This window comes from Labeo rohita, chromosome 16 (assembly GCF_022985175.1).
Source record: "Labeo rohita strain BAU-BD-2019 chromosome 16, IGBB_LRoh.1.0, whole genome shotgun sequence".
In the NCBI taxonomy this organism is placed as follows: domain Eukaryota; kingdom Metazoa; phylum Chordata; class Actinopteri; order Cypriniformes; family Cyprinidae; genus Labeo; species Labeo rohita.
In genome coordinates, this window is record NC_066884.1 from 1,503,539 (window position 1) to 1,520,268 (window position 16,730).

At 26.2% G+C, this 16,730-nt stretch overlaps 1 protein-coding gene across 2 annotated transcripts in view; it reads left to right on the plus strand.

The window, feature by feature from the left end:
• Positions 1-16,730, plus strand: part of LOC127178539 (sodium- and chloride-dependent transporter XTRP3) — an 87,937-nt gene that overhangs the window by 6,782 nt on the left and 64,425 nt on the right. Inside the window, exons 5-11 of one of the 2 annotated variants that reach the window (XR_007829410.1) lie at positions 1,083-1,193; positions 1,270-1,511; positions 3,182-3,344; positions 4,461-4,665; positions 6,787-6,946; positions 7,745-7,910; positions 9,717-10,648. Coding sequence is in view for 1 of the 2 variants with exons in the window: in XM_051131477.1 (XP_050987434.1) it covers positions 1,083-1,193; positions 1,270-1,511; positions 3,182-3,344; positions 4,461-4,665; positions 6,787-6,946; positions 7,745-7,910; positions 9,717-9,890 (1,221 nt within the window). In the remaining variant the exon portion in view is untranslated. Of the gene's footprint in view, positions 1-1,082; positions 1,194-1,269; positions 1,512-3,181; positions 3,345-4,460; positions 4,666-6,786; positions 6,947-7,744; positions 7,911-9,716; positions 11,109-16,730 lie in introns of those variants that run through there. The other variant, XM_051131477.1, reaches the window with a different exon arrangement.

Genomic DNA, 16,730 nt, shown 5'->3' on the forward strand with positions numbered 1-16,730 from the left:
TTATTAAGTTGGAATATGGAATATATTTAAGATATATATTTGCTAGATATTTTCATATGCGTTTTATTTGTTATATTTGAGATGTAAAATACATTTAATTTAAAATGTATATTTAATTTAATTTACAGAAATTTAAATGAAATAATTTACATAAAATATATTTAACACATTTAAAAATACATAAAAATACTACTACTGCTACTATTACTAATAAATAAAATTTGAGATTTAAAATAAACTTATTTTAAAATATATTTAATATTTAAATGAAAATTATTTACATAAAATACATTTAATACATTTAAAATGACATGTATTTTTTTTAATGAAATTTCAATGAAATTATTTACATAAAATACATTTAACACTTAAAAAAAACATTTAATTCATTTAAAATTACATAAAAATACTACTACTACTACTACTAAATAAAAAAAGAGATATAAAATAAATTCAATTTAAAATATATTTAATTTACGTACATTTAAATGGAATTATTTACACAAAATACATTTAATATGTTTAAAATGACAAAAATATAATACTGCTGCTACTACTACTACTACTAATAAATAACAAACAAAATGAGTGAGAAGATAAATTTTAACATAATGTACAAATGAACATATCTATAACAAAATTAAATAAATGAATAAATAATAATAATCCAAAACTGTTTATTATACGAAAGTAAACAGAAATGTCCTTAAAGTCAAACATCAAGATGTATTCATGTTTTTGTTTTGACTAATTAATATTTTTTTTACTAATATTATCAGATACTGTATACACAATTATACAACTTTATATTACAATGTATATTAATATATAATTATATTATTAAGATGGAATATGTTTAGGATATGTATTTGATAGATGCTTTTATATATATTTTATTTTTTTACATTTGAGATTTTAAATAATTTTAATTTAAAGTAAATGTATTTCATGTAAATTTTATTTAAATGTATATAAATTAAATATAACACTTTTAAAATACCTGTTTGCTTTCTGCTCTTCAGTGTGTCTGCAGATTAAAACAAAGCCAAACTTTAGATTTGACTCCTGATTTTGATTCACAGGTGGTTTATTTCACAGCTACGTTTCCGTACGTGGTTCTGATCATCTATCTGATTCGAGGCGTCACTCTTCACGGAGCCTGGAATGGGGTCAAGTACATGTTCACACCTAAAGTAAGAAAAAAAGCCTGATCTGTGAGCATTCGCTTAGAGCTGAGTGTGTGTTAAACACATCTGTTTGTTTGTGTAGCTGGAGCAGCTGGCGAATCCTCAGACGTGGATCAACGCGGCCACTCAGATCTTCTTCTCTCTGGGTTTGGGCTTCGGCTCCTTGATCGCTTTCGCCAGTTACAATCATCACAACAACAACTTCGAGAGGCAGGCGGTGGCCGTCTCGCTCATCAACAGCGGCACGTCTGTGTTCGCCAGCGTCGTCACCTTCGCCATCTACGGCTTTAAGGCCACGTTCAACTACGAGAGCTGTTTGGAAAGGTACAGACGTCAGCTTTAGTCAATCTGTGATCGCATCAAGAGATGCACAAACACAAACCACGATTGTTTACTCATTATTTCATCAAAGATTAAACTGAATGTCGTCGGCTGCTTTTACTTTTAAACTGGTTTCGTATGAAGTCTTTCAGATGATTTTGGACTGTCGTCTGTGGAAACCGTTCAGAGTATCAAGCATCATTTATTCACAGAAGAGCATGTTGTGAAATCTGTGTCATCACTACTGTAATGAACCAGAGTTGGAAAAATAATGATGGTTTTCAGACAGGTTTCCTGCTTGAGTTAACTCATATTTTTCAGATTTAAAATAAATGAAATTTTAAATGTTTAACTTAAATTAAAGATTTAAGATAAATTTAATTTAAAATATATTTAATGTAATTTACATAAATATCAAGGAAATTATTTACATAATACATTTTAACACATTTAAAAATATATTTAATACATTTAAAATGACATAAATTTACTACTACTACTAAATAGCAAAAAAAATGAGATTTAAAATAAATGTAATTTTAAATGTTTAAATTTGCAGAAATTTAAATGAAATTATTTACATAAAATGCATTTAGCACATTTAAAAATACATTTAATTAGTTTAAATCTACATCAAAAATATAAAAATACTACTACTACTAATAAACAAAATTTGAGATTTCAAATAAGTGTAATTTAAAATATATTTAATGTAATTTACATAAATTTAAAGGAAATTATTTACATAATACATATTAATACATTTAAAAATATATGTAATATATTTAAAATTGCATAAAAATATACTACTACTACTAAATAAAAAATAAGATTTAAAGTAAATGTAATTTTAAATGTTTAATTTACAGAAATTTAAATGAAATTATTTGCATAATACATTTAACACATTTAAAAATACATTTAATTAATTTAAATTTTCATAAAATATAAAAGTAGTACTACTAATAAATAAACAAAATTTGAGATTTAAAATAAATATATTTAATGTGATTTACATAAATTTAAAGGAAATTATTTACGTAAAATACATTTAACACATTTAGAAATATAGTTAATACATTTATAATTACACAAATTTACTACTATTTATTTATTTACTATTTATTACTACTAAATAACAAAAAAATTGAGATTTAAAATGTAATTTTAAATGTTTAATTTAATTTACATATATTTAAATGAAATTATTTACATAAAATACATTTAACACATTTAAAAATACATTTAATTAATTTAAGTTTACATCAAAAATATAAAAGTACTGCTACTACTAATAAATAAAATTTGAGATTTAAAATAAGTTTAATTTAAAATGTATTTAATGTAATTTACACAAATTTAAAGGAAATTATTTACATAAAATACTTTTAACATATTTAAATATATATTTAATACATTTAAAATTACATGAATTTACTACTCCTACTACTAAATAACCAAAAAAATTGAGATTTAATATAAATTTAATTTTAAATGTTTAATTTAATTTACATAAATGTATTATGTAAATGTTATATATATATATATATATATATATATATATAACACATTTAAACATACATTTACTACATTTAAAATTACATGAAAATATACTACTACTACTACTAAAGAACAGTTCTTCTAAGAACAGATTGATTGTTTCTGTTGATCAGGATGAGGCTGCTGATGCTCAACACGTTCGATCTGTCGGAGGAAACCATCAGCGCTGAGAACGTCACAGAGTGGATTCATCATCTGAACGTCACCTATCCCGAGAAGTTTGCGTCCATCGCTTCAAAGATCGAGGACTGCAGTCTGCAGGCTGAATTGGACACGGTAAACATGATACACACAGCCATTCATTACCATAGAGCATTTAGTTTTTCTGGTTTGTTTTGTTTATGCTATATTGTATAAAATTGTTGTATTTATTTTATTTATTTATTTTTGTCTTGGAGTTTGTACTTGTTTCCACTCTTTTTAAACTTTTGTCCTATTTGTAAGTTTGTTTTTCTTTTTTCTATTTGTAAAGTGACTTTGCCCATACAGCAAAAACATATTTTCAGGTATGTTTTTAAATATACTCCACATATACAAAAAAGCCTAAATGGATGTTAAAAAAAAAATAAAATCAATAAAAAATTGGATAAATAATATTTAATGCTAAAATTTAAAGTAAAATGAAAACAAAAATAATTTTGTGATTTTTTTTTTTTTTTTTTTTTTTTTTTTTTTTTTTTTAAAAAAAAAAAACAAAAATCAAAAACACTTACTAAATTAATTTTTAAAAAATGTTCTAAAAACTTGTAAAATTAAAATAAATATTTTTAAATCAAATAAACATAAATATAAATATATATAGATATATAGATATATATAATTTTCTATATTTTCTCTAATATTTTTTGCCATTTAAAAAAATAGAATTATAGTGTAAATGTATTAATATTGTCCAAAATACATTTTAAAAATACATTTTATATGTGAAATTATATCATGTTATTTTTAAACTGTTTACAACATATATTCAGCATATAGCCAAACCATAAATTATTCAGACACCAGATATAAATTTGTTTTTGTTTTAATTTTTTTATTTAATTTATTTATTTTTACACTAGTGGGTGCAGGACACTATAGTTCATTTATGTAAGTGAGGATAGCAAAATAAAATAAACTGTGACATATTATACCCAAAAATTCTTGGACTACCAGTAAAACTGATAAAAATTTGGGATTTTTACATTTTTAATTGCTAATGCGACCTTTTTACACCACAGACTGAAATTAAGCATTGCTTGGTAATTGGTCAACGAAGTATTGATAGTTGTCTGAATGTTTGGTTGATTGTAATCCATTATATACGTTTCTATCAAGTTATGGCCAGATTTTTGTATTTTTCCTGTTTTTGTCATATGAGTGAAGTGTTAGCGCTGTGTGTTGTTCGTGCAGGCGGTGGAGGGCACGGGTTTGGCGTTTATCGTGTACAGCGAGGCCATTAAGAACATGCCGCTGTCTCAGCTCTGGTCGGTGCTGTACTTCGTCATGCTGCTGCTCTTAGGGATGGGGAGCATGCTGGGAAACGTCACGGCCATCATCACGCCGCTTGGAGACATCAAGTTCCTGTCCCGCACGCTCAGCAACGAGACCATTAACGGTAGGAGACGCGCAACCTCAGGACAGACTCAGACGATCAGCGCTAGTCTGTTTATCATTAGACCTAAACCCAGCCTGAAACAGCCCTAAACACACCTCATACTGGCCAATAATACAGATTAACTAGTGTAACATCAGCAAGGCTGGTAAATTATTTTTTTTTCATTGATTTTAAGTATTTATTATTTTTTATAAAGTTATTATATTATAAAATTATTTTAAATTTATTTATTTATTTTTCATTGGTTGTTAGTGTTATTTTATTTTAAAAATTTTTTTGTTTATTTGATTTTACATTTTAAGTTTTTAGTACTTTTTTTTTTTTAATTAATTTAGTGTTTTTGATTGTTTTTAATCACAAAATTATTTATTTTCATTCTACTTTTTAAAGTGTTTTTGATTTGTTTTTATGAGAAAAAGATCAGTTTTTATTTGACTTTTCAAACTACTTTTAGGTGTTTAAGTTACGTTTTAGTACATGTTTTTAAATTCATTTAGTAAGTGTTTTTGATTGTGTTGTTTTTTTTCTTTAATCACAAAATTATTTATTTTCATTTTACTTTTTTAAATTAATTTTTACTAAGTGTTTTTGATTGTTTTTATGACCAAACATTTTGTTTTCATATGACTTTTCAAACTAATTTTAGGAAGTGTTTTTGGTTTATTTTTAAAATGGTTTATTTTCATTTTAGATTTGTAACCATTCATTTTTGATATGCGAATTTGATTGTTTTTATTTAAATTTTTTTTAAATAAAGGAGTTTGAAAACAAATAAACAATACTTTAATGGAAACAATGATTTTTACAAACAGAACCGGGGGAATTGACTTCAGGAGCCGACCAGGCCAAAATAACAAACAAAAGCAACTAATATTTAAACCCTCTAAATACCCTATTTACAAAAATAAAATAAAATAAAATACAGCAAAACTTCCCTAACTCCCTATACAAAAAACAATCAACAAAAATTTAACAAAAATGGCGTCAGTCTCCCTACCTCCCCAAGAATACTATATACAATATTTACAATCAACAACCAAATCCAAGCAGGGGCATTCCAAAATCACAGTCAAACAGGCAGTAGTCAAAGTACACACAATGGGCAAAGGCACGAACAAATATCTCTCACAACGAACGTTCAAACAAACACACACAGAATTTCAGTCTCACTAACACAACTTATCAAATAACAGAGCAATGGGGTGTAACACAGCAAATGAGCACTAAGCTGAAGCAGGAAGTGATGAGGAGATCTTTATAGGTAGCAGGAAGTCAGCTGATCAAGCAGGGTGGGGCATGAGTTAGGACAGGAACCAATCAGACGTCAACCTGCACAGAAACACACATACAACACTTCCCAAAACAGAACAAAGTCACATATAAAACATAAGGGACGTAACATTACACTTTTTTTTTTTTTTTTAATAAATGTTTTTGATTGTTTTGATTTTAAAATTATTTATTAGTTTTTGTTTTCACTTGATGTTATAATTCGTTTATTAATTGTTAGTTTTTTTTTTTTTTTTTTTTTAATTATTATTTTTTTTATTATTGATTTTTGTTTAAAAAATATTTATTTTCATTGTACATTTTTTAGTTACATTTTAGTACATTTTTAAATTCATTTAGTGTTTTTGATTGTTTTTTTGTCACAAAAGTATTTACTTCTTTTCATTTGACTTTTTAAATTCATTTACTATGTGTTTTTGATTGTTTTTATGACCCAACATTTTGTTTTCATTTGACTTTTCAAACTAATTTTAGCAAGTGTTTTTGTTTATTTTTAGCATTAATTTTTGATATGCGATTTTGATTGTTTTTATTTTAAAATGATTTATTTTCATATTAAGTGTTTTGTTTTCATGATACTTTTATTAATTCTTAGTGTTTTTTTATTTTAATTTTAAAATTATTTTTATTTTTTTTGATTGATTTGATTTAAAAATATTTCTTTTCATTTTACATTTTTAAGTTACATATTAGTACATGTTTTTAAATATACCTTTTTTTTTTCATTTCATTTATTTAATTAATTGTAGTAAGTGTTTTTGATTTTGTAATGAGCTGTTTATGTGATTCTAGTCTGGTTTGTGACAGTGGTTTTGCTCTGGTCTCTGGCAGGTCTGGTTTGTCTTCTCTGTTTACTCCTGGGTTTCGGTTTCACCAGCCGATCAGGAAACTACTGGTTCACCATCTTCAATGAATACGCGGCCACACTGTCGCTGCTCTTCATCGTCTTCATTGAAGTGGTCAGTGTGTGTTACGTCTACGGACTGAGAAGGTGAACAATTCAATGACCACACTTTACACAAAGATACAAATACTACACAAAGGTACACATTAGTGTAATTAATAATGAAGAACTGTCAGCAAGGAGTATTTATTTTATTTTATTTTATTTTATTTTATTTTATTTTATTTTATTTTATTCAGGCAAATCTAAAATGTTGTGCCCATATGCCCCAACTGTTAGGAATATATATATATATATATATATATTATATTATATTATATTATATTATATTATATTATATTATATTATATATATTTAATTATTTTTATTTTATTTTATTTTGTAGATTTTTTGTTTTTTTTTTCATTAATTTTTTTTTTATTTGACATTTTTGTTATTTAATGTTTAGTTTTATTTTGACTTTTTATTATTATTATTTTTATTTATTTATTTATTTATTTATTTTCATTTTACAATTTTTTTTAAATTGAACAAATATTTAGTAAGCGTTTTGGTTGTTTTTATTTTGAAACTGTATTTCTCTTTTACATTTGTAATATTTAATTGATGTTTAGTGTTTTTCTTTGATTGTTTTTATTTCACATTTATTTTGTAGATTTTTTTTTTTGTTTGTTTGTTTGTTTTGTTTTTTTTTTTTCCATTTAAAAAAAAAATATTTATATTTTATTTTATTTTATTTTATTTTTTTCATACCAAATGTTAAAAAAAAAAAAAAAAACCTGCATTGCTCAGATTTGTATGTCTTGTGTGATTGTGATGTTTGATGTTGCTGAAGTTGATGTAGGCTGAAGATGTAGCTGATTTATGATTGTTGATGATTGACAGGTTTGAGAAGGACATCGAGGACATGTTGGGTCATCGGCCGAACTGGTACTGGAAGGTGATGTGGGCGGCCATCAGTCCTCTGCTCCTCTTCAGCCTCTTCATCTTCTACATCATTAACTACATCCAGGGTGGGACGCCCACTTACCAGGCCTGGGACAAAAATCTGGTACAACATCATGCTTCTGTAAAATCACTTTACTAAACTGAGCTTCATGAACAACTGATGGTTTGTGAGGAGGCTGCAGGGGATTTGTGAGTTAATGCAACGCTGATTTTACACAAATGTACAATTAAAATAAACTTTTACTAAATAAACAGTTACTAAAAGTGAATCAAATCATAAAAAGTAAAAGAAATAAATAATAAAAAAAAAATCAAAAACTTGCTAAAGCTTAAGTACATAAATTAAATAAAAATAATAAAAAAAAAAAAAAACAAAAAAAACACTTACTAAACATCAATTAAATTAATAAAAATGTAAAAGAAAAATGTAGTTTTATTTTTTTATTTTGAGTTTTTTTTTTTTTCATTTTATATTTTTTAAATATTTAGTTTAGTTAAATAAATATTTATTTGCATTTTTAATATTTAATTGACGTTTAGTTGTTTTTGTTTTTTTTTTTTCATTTCATTTTCATTTTCATTTCATTTATTCACTTTAATTTGATTTTTTTTATTTAATGTTTAGTTTTATTTTGACTTTTATTATTTATTTTCATTTTATAATTTTTTTCTTTTAATTTAACAAATATTTAGTAAACATTTTGGTTGGTTTTTATTTTAAAAAACTGTATTTCTCTTTTACATTTGTAATATTTAATTGATGTTTAGTAAGTGTTTTTGTTTGTTTTTATTTCACATTTATTCATTTTAATTTGACATTTTTGTTATTTGATGTTTAGTAATAGTTTAATTTTGACTGTTATTTTTTTTTTTTTTTATTTATTTTCATTTTACTTTTTTTATCAAATATTTAATAAGCATTTTGGTTGTTTTTATTGTAAAACTGTCTATTTCTATTTTATATTTGTAATATTTAATTGATGTTTAGTAAGTGTTTTTGTTTGTTTTTATTTCACATTTATTCATTTTGATTTGACTTTTTTTTTTTTTAAGTTTTCATTAAAATTATTTTCATTTTACTTTTTTTTTTAAACGTAAATGTTTAGTAAGTGTTTTGGTAGTTTTTATTTTAAAACTATTACTTTAAAATGTAAAATGAAAACAAATAAATGTGAAATAAAAATGAATTAAATAAAAAATGTAAGCTGAAAAGAAATGATTTTAAATTAAAACTAAATCAGTCAAAATAAAATGTACAATAATTCAATAATAAAGAAAAAAGAAATCATGATAAAATACTTACAAAAAATGTATTACAAATGTAAAATGTAAATAAAGAATTTTCAAATTAAAAAGTCTAAAAACACGTGCTAAATAATAGATAAATAACATATAAATCATTACATAATAATAATAATAATAATAATAAATCATTTTCAAATAAAAAATACAATAAAAAATACAATTAAAAAATTATACAAATTTTAAATGTAAATAATTTAAAACTAAGACAATTAAAAAAAAAACTACTAAAAACAGATAAATTATAAAAATTTAAAATAAAAAAAGTCAGAAAATACCAAACATTAAAAATGCAAAGTGAAAATAAGTAAATAACTTAAAAGTGAAATTAAAAAAAAAATTAATCAAAATAAAACACTACTAATTCATTAAATGAAAACGTAAATAAAAAAAATAAAAAAAAACATCAAATTGAGATATTTGCTAAAAACTTTTTTGGATTATTGGAATATTAACATCGTATAGGGAGTCTATCTGTTCTGTGATTTCATGTCTGTAGATGTTTGCTTCGTAATTTCTGTGTTTAGTTTAATTTGTATTGCTGGAGAGGTGTGATATGATGATCTGTGAGCTCTGAGCTAAAAGCTGTTGTGTTATTGTTGTTCAGGGTAAGTCGGTGGTGCAGGAGTATCCGGTGTACGGTCAGGCGTTCATCGCTCTGCTGCTGGCGTCGTCGCTCAGCTGTGTGCCGCTCGCCGCTCTCTACGCCGCCTGCAGGAAGAAGCAGCGAGGAACGTCGCTCCGCCAACACGCCGTCAACACCGTCACGTCCACCGTTTAGACCGCGCAAACACTCGACACAGGCCAGAACTGCATCATTCTCATTATTCTGTGAATTCATAGATTTATATCTGATCTGGAGTCCATGCTTTAACATTTTCAGTTTTGGTTGGTTGTACAATACAGTTAATACAGAACTATTAGGACTTTTTACATTTATATTTCCTTCATAACTATGATTGCAGTTATTCATTAGATCATGCAATGCATTATAAGCTGCATAATTAATGCATTAAATTAACTTTATAATGCATATAAAGGCTTTAAGTAGAGTGTTAGTCTTATTACTACTAAAAAACAACAATGAACAACAGATGAATATCCAAACACTAAATATCTGGACTGTGAACTGCATTTAGTGCTGCAGATTGAGAATGTAAACACTGTAAATACTGTAAAATATAAAATAGTTATTTTAGAAAACAAAAAAAAAAATTGTATATTTCTCAAATCACAATGTTTTATATGTCTGTGAAATGAACAATGACTGTGATGTTTGACAGGTAGAAAATATTACTTGTTTTTGGAGAATATATATATACACTACCGTTCAAAAGTTTGGGGTCAGTACATTTTTATTGTTTCTTTTTTTTTTTTAAAGAAATTAATACTTTTATTCACCAAGGATGTATTAAGTTAATAATTAAAAGTTAATAATAAATAATTTACATTGTTATAAAATATTTATATTTTGAATAAACACTGTACTTTTTAAACTTGTTATTCATGAAAGAATCCTGAAAAAAAAAAAAATCACAGGTTCCAAAAAATATTTGGCAGCACAACTGTTGATATTATCCAACTTTGATCATTCTAATAATAAATCCGCATATTAGAATGATTTCTGAAGGATCATGTGACACTTAAGACTGGAGTAACAGCTGATAAAAATTCAGCTTTTCATCACAGGAATAAATTCTATTTTAAAGTATGTTAAAATAAAAAACATTATTTTATATTGTAAAAACATTTTGCAATATTACTGTTTTTATTCTATATTTTTAATCAAATAAATGCAGCCTTGATGAGCATAAGAGACTTCTTTAAAGACTATTACAAGTCTTACTGACCCCAAACTTTTGAACGGTACTGTATATATATGGGTCAAAGATGTTAAAGGAGTCCACTTCCAGAACAACAATTTACAGATAATGTACTCACCCCCTTGTCATCTAAGATGTTCATGTCTTTCTGTTTTCAGTCATGAAGAAATTACAGTTTTTGAGAAAAACATTTCAGGATTTTTCTTCATATAATGGACTTCAATTGTGCCCTTGATTTTGAACTTCCAAAATGAAGTTTAAATGCAGCTTCAAAGGCTCTAAACGATCCCAGCTGAGGAAGAAGGGTCTTATCTAGAGAAATGATCTGTCATTGTTTTCAAAGAATAAATATTTGTATACTTTTTAAGCACAAAAGCTCATGTAGCGCAGGCTCTGGGATGCGTGTCCGGGTCAAAAGGTCAAAAGTTCACGCAAAATATAGGTGGAGCTACAGACCCAGTGTTTACAAAGCGAACGTGCAAAGACTAAGAAAGTGCAATTAAGTCAAACGCTGTTTACAAACAAAAAGCTACAACGATGTCAGACGATTCTGAAGTTGTAGGAGAAAATAAGATGGAGTTTTTCACCATACTCTACCTTTTTGAGCCGGAGTACACAGACAATGAACTCAGACGTGATTTGTAGTAGCGATGGGAAGTTCGGATCATTTTACCGACTCGGACCTTTGAGTCTCGTTCAGCAAAATGAACGAATCTTTTTTCAAGTCATTTCGTTCATTTTAGCAAAATATAATTAAAATGTTCCGTGTTACTTCCCTAACACATCTACTGCTTACACAAACGTTGATCACACGACAAACAAGACAAAACTATAATGCTATAAGAAACAGAAAAGATTCATTCATTGTTTACCTGGGTCTTTAGTCTATGATTAGCTCAACTCACCTCTTATCTGACAAGTTTTCGGGTTTGAGTCGTTCGTTCATCACGTGACAGCCCCATAAGATGAACGAAAAACAGGTGAACTAATTCCAGTACAGAACCTAATAGGATGTTGCGCATGCACGACTGAACGAATCACTCCCCGAGATGACTCATTCTTCCCGAGTCACATTAAAGATTCATTCAAAATGAACGAATCATTCAAGAACGACCCAGAGCCTGTGCTACATGAGCTTTTGTGCCTAAAAAGTATACAAATTTTTATTTTCCAAAAACAATAACTGATTGTTTTGCTAGATAAGACCCTTCTTCCTCAGCTGGGATCATTTAGAGCCTTTTGAAGCTGCATTTAAACTACATTTTGGAAGTTCACAATCAAAGCGTTATATGGAGAAAAATCCTGAAATGTTTTCCTCAAAAACCATAATTTCTTCACGACTGAAGACAGAAAGACATGAACATCTTGGATGACAAGGGGGTGAGTACATTATTTGTGAATTGTTGTTCTGGAAGTGGACTTCTCCTTTAAGATGTTCACATCAAAAGAAAATTACAAAAGTGATTTTATGTTCATAGACACAAAGCACATTAAATGGTGCTTTCAAATATGTTTTTGGAGAATAAAATTACAAAATTTGGTTGAAATAATGTCATTGAGTGTAACAATATGTAAAAAGTCAAACAGCTTGCTTATTCTGATTTGTACATCTTAAAATATATAAAAGAATAATGGAGCATATTTAAATTTTATTGCTTTAAATGAGTAAAAAAAAATTACTGACAAATGGGCAAAACCTAGGATAGTGGCACATTTTAAAAATGTAAAATTAGTATTTGGGGTGAAATTAATTCATCTTTCAATGTCATAAATTGTTTTTTTTTTGTAAATATGCCTAACAAGATTGTTACGCTGAATGACATTTTAGTGGGCGTCTTCTGTAAATTAGGGAAAAATGTATGATATTTATTTTCTGCTCAGAAAAAAAAACAAAAATACAATTAAATTAAACAGAACAACAACAACAATTTAAAGCAGTATTACAATTACTGTTTTTATGCTTAAACCCTTTTTCGTCTTTGACCCATATATATATATATTTTGGATAATAATCTTCAAGTACTGTATTTTATGCCAAAACTGAATTGAAGTCCTGATGAACCATTTTCTTTTAGGTTTTGGTTTGATTGTCAGCTTTATTGTGTATTTAGAGAAATGCATTATCATTTCAATTTTTGGTTTGGAGTTTGTGTATTATGTTTAGCACTTTTTTTTTGTGCTGTTTTTCCTTTTATATTGAACATTTTGTTGATTTTCTCTCACATTTTCTTTATTGACAAACTTCATGAAAGCATCGTTCTTTGGCTGAAAATCGTGATACTCTTCAAGTTCATTAAACAAAGGCTGTAGATCTTGAGTTATTAGTTGAAATAAATTTCTAGACTTTTAATTGTGTGAAATGTTCACACAAATGTTTTTTCATTTTTTTTTTTAATATTGATTTGTTAATCATTAATGCCTGCGTCTCTGTAAAGTCAACATGAAATTCCATCAGCTGCATATTTTACGTTTGTCGTGACATTTCTGAGTAAAACATTGACCAAATTCAGTGTGTTTCTCATCATATGACTTCAGAAGACTTGGACTATAGAATCTGGAGTCGTATGAATGAATTATAAAATAATCATGCTGTCAGTGATGGTTTATGCTGCTGATTTTTGGTGTGTTCACACTCATTTTTCATTATGAAAATAGTAAAAGCAACATAAACACACTGAATGTCTCCTTTTTTAAAAAATATGGTAATCATGACTTTATTTTCAATTTACACTTTTTTTCCTCACAATTCCGAGTAAAAAAAAAAAACAAATAAATAAAATAGTCAGAATTGTGACAATCTAAATAAACTGAAAATAAAATAAACGTAAAATAAAAACACTTACTAAAACATGAATTAAATCATGAAAATGTAAAACAATTTTTTTTTTAATAAAAGAAAATTCTAAACATTTAATTAAAATGAATTAAATCATAAAATGTAAAAAAACAAAAACAATACTAAAAATTAAATAAAAAAAATGTGAAAAAATAATATTTTAAAATAAAAATATGGTAATCGTTTACTTTTTCTCACTACTCTATGTATAAAAAAGGCAGAGTTGTGACAATCTAATTAAATACAATGAAAGTAAAACTTGAAATAAAACTTACTAAAAATGAATTAAATCATGAAAACGTAAAACAACATTTTTTAAATAAAAAAATTCTAAACATTTAATGAAAATGAATTATATCATAAAATGTAAAAAAAAAACAAAAAAAAAAAAACTAAAAATTAAAAAAGATGTACAAATATTTTAAAATAAAAATATGGTCATTGTGATTTTATTTCACAATTTTATTTTTAGGCAAATCTAAGTATAAAAAAGCCAGAATTATGATATATAATCTTAAATAAAATGAAAATAAAATAAATGTAAAATAAAAACACTTACTAATTAAATAACTTAAATCATGAAAATGTAAAACAAATTTTTTTTTCCAGTTTAATGAAAATAAAATAAATTAAATCATAAATGTAAAAAATAAAAATAAAAACAATACTAAAAATTAAATAAATGTAAATAATATTTTAAAATAAAAATACGGTAATCGTGATTTCATTTCACAATTTACACTTTATTTCCCCTTACAATTCCAAGTATAAAAAGCCAGAATTGTGACAAATCTAATTAAATAAAATGAAAATAAAATAAATGTGAAATAAAAACACTTAGTAAAAAATAAATTAAATCATGAAAATGTAAAATGATTTTTTAAATAAAATTCTAAACGTTTAATGAAAATGAAAATGTTTAAAAAAGATAAAAATAAAAACAACACTAAACATTAAAAAAGTAAAAAATATTTTAAAATGAAATAAAACTGTCAAATCACTTAATAATAATTAAAAAAAATATATATATAATTTTGTTTTTTTCTGTTTATCTCCCATGAACCGATATTCAGAATTATAATTATAAAGAAAAATAAGAAGAAACATAAGCTCACAGTTCCAAGAAAAAAATCCCAATAAGGCCTACTTTTATTTTTTATTGCATGTCAGAAATAAAACAATTATTTTAACTTGCAATTGTAAGATATAAATGCAGTTCCTAGGGAAAAGAAAGTCACTATAACCTTTTTTTTTTTAATTTCGGTTTCATCTTATAATTTACCTTATAATAGTAATTTGTATGTGAAGTGTTTTTAATGCAATCTCACCAGTGAAGTGATCGGTCGTTGAGTTCACGTGGAGAAAAACAGCTGTTAATTGGTCGACCTCCCGCGGTCGCACTGCGGCTCTGCTGATCCGTTCTGGCATTTTCAGCCTGTTATTTCCACTCAATTTGAGCTCAATGCAGCTTCAAAGCAAACATGTTATGAAATTTCAGCCAGGAATGTCATGCAAACACATCCAATCCAGTCGCCGGAACAGTTTGTGCTCTTTCAGACTGAACACAAACGTCATGACTTTAATAACAATAATACACATTATCTGTACATTCTCTGAAAAGCCGTGAGACACAGAGGAATCAAATGAAGAGCGGCGCAAACGTAAGGCATCATTCGTCCGTCTGAAGCGGTCAAACACGACATGGCACGCACAAACTCCTTTGGACAACAAGACGTTGGTCCCAAGTGAAGATTCGTATGAATCAGTCTGGATTACGAACAGAATCGTTCATTCGGCTCTCGCAGAAACTGTTCATTTATAAAAGCTCCAAAATCACTGAGTGAGGAAGACCATGATAGCGAAGAGGAGGATAAAATGAGTCCGTTTAACCGCTGGGTCCGTCTCAAATTCACTACTAAGTGCTGTGAAATGCAGCTGCCGCAACACAGAAACGGATCTTTGTCTTGTTTTATAATAAAAAAAATAAATAAAGCAATCGCAAAAAGTGTGTATATATAAGCAGAAATTTAAAAATATATATATTAAATTACTTAAATTTTGTAATTTTTCTTGTTTAAAACAGGAAAAATATTTGAAAAACCATTTAGAGTCAAATATTTTTGCTGAGAACAAAACTTACAGTAACACGATTTCTAATAAGATTTAATTTGGTTTATCAACTAAATTTTACTTTAGTATTTCATATTACAGTTTGAATATAATACATATTAAATGTTACTGTTAATTTAAAAATGTATATTTATATATAAAAAAATGCATATGCAAATTAATATTAACCTTGATAAATTGTTTACAAAAGCTTACTGTAAAGTTTGACCGTTCTCAAACATTTTTGGTAATGTTTGACATTAGTTAATGTATTCGCTGACATGAACCAACAGTGAGCGATTTTTTTTTTACATTTAATAATTTGTTATGGAAGCTTGTTTCTGCCACAGGCTATAAAAAAAATTTAAGAGGAAATTGTGACTTTTTATCTTTGGACTTATTTTCTCAGAATTGAAATAAAAATTACAAAATTGCAAGGAAAAACTCTGAATTGTGAGATAAAAATGACCTTTATTTTTTTATTCAGTGGCAGAACAAAAAACAGAATTGGGAACCATGAAATCCCAAAATTCAAAAGGAAAAAAAAAAGTATGAATTGTGAGATATAATCAATTTTTGGATTCAAACTCAGAATTGCTAAAAAATAATAATAATAATAATAATTTTGAGATATAAACTGGAAAGTCTGAATTGTCAAAAAACTCAGAATTGCTAGAAAAAAAAAACATTTTTGCAAAAAAAAATCTGAATTGTCAGATTAAAAACACGGAATTGTGAGAAAAGTCAAAATTTTTGGATTTAAATTGCAAAGAAAAAAATTAATTGTGAGATATAAACTTAAAATTCCAAGCAAAGTCTGAATTGTCAGATTTAAACTCAGAATTGGTAAAAA